General features: G+C 32.5%; 1 protein-coding gene across 1 annotated transcript in view; it reads left to right on the top strand.

Annotated features, from left to right (window-relative positions):
* The first annotated feature begins 1,758 nt into the window (after positions 1 to 1,758).
* The window catches only part of LOC108688598 (epoxide hydrolase 4-like), a 3,950-nt gene continuing 1,842 nt past the window's right edge, over positions 1,759 to 3,866 (top strand). Inside the window, exon 1 of the mRNA XM_018194912.1 lies at positions 1,759 to 2,016. Within this exon, the coding sequence (XP_018050401.1) occupies positions 1,804 to 2,016 (213 nt within the window). The 5' untranslated portion in view covers positions 1,759 to 1,803. The remainder of the gene's footprint in view (positions 2,017 to 3,866) is intronic.

Genomic DNA, 3,866 nt, shown 5'->3' with positions numbered 1-3,866 from the left:
CTTTGCAATCGTTTTATCGATAATTGTATTTCTTGCTATGTATTTCTTTTGAAGTTCGTTAACTCTTACCTCAGGCGATATAAGACAAAAAACCGAATAAAAAGCAAAAAGACAAGATTTAAAAAATAGCAAAAAGCAAGAAACTAAAGGAAACAAAAAGCACATTGTAGAACAGGCTTTAGTTCTCAAATGTATGATAGTGCGATTACGCACTGTGTCGTGACACACACTCGTACTTCGAAAACAGATAAGTATTGTCACGCTACCGTACACATTACATCGAGGTAGAACGAAATAAAGATGAGGCATTGCGAATACAAGTCCACAGTTCAACAGCAATCAGTTCTGACTCCAAAGCTCATTTCTCTTTCCTTGTAAAAAGGTAGTTAAGAGAGAACTAAGATGAAATGAAGGCGAGAAAATAATTTGGAATTAAAAATGACGAAGTTTCTAAGATTTTTTAAAATTGTTTGTATATATCACATAGTACGAGTCTGATTTTTAACTTGAATCATTATTCTTATTATCATACCTTCCGATTTATAATAACAAATATCTTCGTAAAATTATTGATTCATACTTTTCTCCGTGTACAAACAGAAAATATTTCGAGAGATATAAGAGAAAATATTGTGAGATAATTTTAAGAAAAGAACTTAGAAAATGACAATAGAAAATGAGAAAGATCGTATGCTTTATTTTTTTTTATCAAAGTTAAATTTTTAATATGTCATAGAAGAGTCTCGCTTTGCTCGCTTCCGTCTCGTCGTTATAGAAAAACTCTTTGAATAAAGATAATTTGTTGTAATTTAATAACTTTTTTTCTCCTTGTTCGTTTTTCTATATTCTTCTCTCGCCCGAAATCGAGCTGCAGAATATCGTGAAATCGAACACCAGAGAGAGAGTAAATTTTATGCGAAGAAAAATCGAGTTCAAAAATCTTGGAATTTTGTCACCAGACAGATAACTTTTGGATATACCTTTCCATCGAGGAGATCCGATAAAGAGATACCTATTGTCGCCTTGTTCCTTGGCCTCTGAGTTCGTAACGCACAAAAAGTCTAATCAGTGATATCCTCTCCACAGTCCTCTTCACCTCGTGAAACGACCTTATATATCGGATGTCTCGTTGACGAGCTTCGCGAGGCGCCAAATACCTATCTAAGGAACATTATTGCATCACTCGACGAGAAACGTGTGTACAAAAGTCAACTCATGATCGGAAAGTTGTTAATACGAGACAGCACGCTATCAGTAATTAATATATATCGTGTCTTTCAAGTGTGATCGTTAGTTTATCATCTGTATATTATATCAGAGATATTGGTCGAAATAGAAATCAGTGCTTAATAAACGTTTTGCAATTGGGGGATTATATTTTTAAATCTTGCATTAGGAAAAGTCTTATCTCAGCAAAGAACTTCCAACAGTTGCAAAATATTCTGCTGAATACGGCCTTGTTTTATAATTACAAGTGCTGGTAAAACCGAAAGCGATCGTCTCGGAACCGAAAATTATACACCGTTCGATGATCGCAATTCCATACTGAAAGATTCTGATAATCGTACTCTAGTTCATGCGCACCTGTGAAAGCACACTCGTCCTCTACTAGAATAGAATACAATTGGCGACTATTCGTCAAGTGTGGCTAGAACGTAATCTCACACTCTGTTTAGCCCGCGTGACAACGTACACGTGTCTGCTGCCTGCGATTTCTGCGTGGCTGATTGTACGAAGAGAAGATTTCGAGTAGCGTGAGGAGCAAGCAATTGTCGTCGCTGTAGGTCCTCCGAGATTATTTCTATGGTCGGGGATGGCAAGATCGTGCGTGTCTCAACGCGCGAAACGATCGAGTTACATATCTTGGCCTTTGCCTACGGTCTATGCCTGGTAGTTCGACGGTTTCTCAAATGGATATGGGATCCCAAGAAGTTCTTCATGTTGCGTCAACGAGACCAACCTCCATCATGTTTAGTCGATAACAGCCTCGCCATGCATTCCTACGTGAAAATCAAGGTGAGTAATGCACAGTGATGCCTGGATGGCATCAACACATGCAAAAAACTTGTTCAGATGTTCAAATGCTCCTCCTGCAGGTATTATTCTTATTTAACATTCAGTGAACAAAAATAAAATGATACTTGGTAGCACTCAAGAGGAAATCTGAACATAGATAAGAACATAGATCAAGATAAGAAAGGTACATCTTCTGCATCTCTTGATAACGCTCCCAGTAATAACACAGTGATGGGTTTGAAAGATTTCGCTCTTTTATTTCTTTATGATTCCAAGATCATTTCTGGAAGAATACTTAGTAAAAATATCAGAAAATTATAATGATATAATTTTCTAAAATTGTGAGAATAAATAGATTCTTCGTTGTATAAGAGATTTTTAAATATTCTATTTATAAATAGAATTTGATAAATTATAAATAATGCAGCTATTACATAATTATTTAATCGTATGATTATCTTGCTAACTTTATCATATTACGTTCTTATTACGTTGAATAATATATTTCGCTTTAGACTGTCTCTATTGTTGTCAGAACCGAAGTGTTTGTATATCATAGGTATATATTGTTGCGCTGTTTAAAGGACGAAGATTACAGCGGTATTCAATTTAATGTTATTGATGCAAATGTATTGAAATGTATTGAAATTTCATTTTTGACATGGACTCATCTTGCAACATCGAGTGCAGGCGACACTCTAGTAAAGACTAAACACGTTGCACATATTGATAAACAAATATTTTTAGATCGATATGCGGCTTCTTATCTGTATGCTTTTTCAATTTAATTAATTTTTAATTCAGATAACAAATATCAAGACAGATTTGGAAATGTGTTTTAATAAATAGGAGAATTCTTAATTATACTTCAGTTTCTGTTGTTACCTGATGTTTACTACATCATCTTAAAATCATCATAATATATGATATAATAATATTACACGAACATGCCATGAAGAAATAGACTTTAAGGCTCAGTTTCACAATTCACGGTTAATTTTTAATCGAGGTTCAACTTCTTTCTCATCTCTTTCCAATTCTAGCCCTAGAAAGAGATGAGGAATAAGTTAAACCTCGATTAAGAGTTAACCATGAGTTGTGAAACTAAGTCTAAGAGTATTTTCTTTAACTTGAAAATAAAGATTTAAACCGGTTTCTTTTATATGATACTTCTTTCTTAAATTCTTTTTGGACTCTAAATTCATTAGTTATAAATTAATCTAATTCCCACTGAAATCCTCAATCCGTTTTATCCTGGCAATAGAATTTAATATCCCGTCTCTATTCGAAATATAGAAATATATAGAGATCTTGAGGATCGAAGCAATAGTAAAATGAGCATAATCAAACGTATTTCTATCATTTTCAATTTTTTAGTTCTATACTGTATTAAGTGCTTTAGTGAAAAATTAATCATTACCTAAATAATACTGATACATAATTTTTTAAAATTATCCTATTTATATACAAAATATAAATTATGTAACATATAAATGTTATGTAATAATATTTTTAACAAACTTCTATATCAAATTTCTGCAAGAAAATCGAAAGCATATTATAATAGAAAACTTTAAAAACATATTGAATTGTGAATTTATTGTAATGAGAATTATAATAATTATGATTATAATTATAATTATAATCTAGCGAGTGCTAAAATACTTTTAGGCAAATTCTTTTGCTAATTATTGTGTACTTTGAACTTCACAGAAAATTATCGTCCGCTGTAATGAATGTAATCTAATTAAGTAGTATTGCGAAATCGCTAATTACAAGTTTGTTGTCTGCCTTTTTTTTATTAGGAGATTTGAAAAATTACAACTTATCAAATTGTTTAGTCTGGAAAG

The sequence above is a fragment of the Atta colombica genome, unplaced genomic scaffold (genome assembly GCF_001594045.1).
Source record: "Atta colombica isolate Treedump-2 unplaced genomic scaffold, Acol1.0 scaffold236, whole genome shotgun sequence".
Lineage (NCBI taxonomy): Eukaryota > Metazoa > Arthropoda > Insecta > Hymenoptera > Formicidae > Atta > Atta colombica.
The sequence above is the reverse complement of the archived record's forward strand: the minus strand, read 5'-3'. Positions and strand labels throughout refer to the sequence as shown.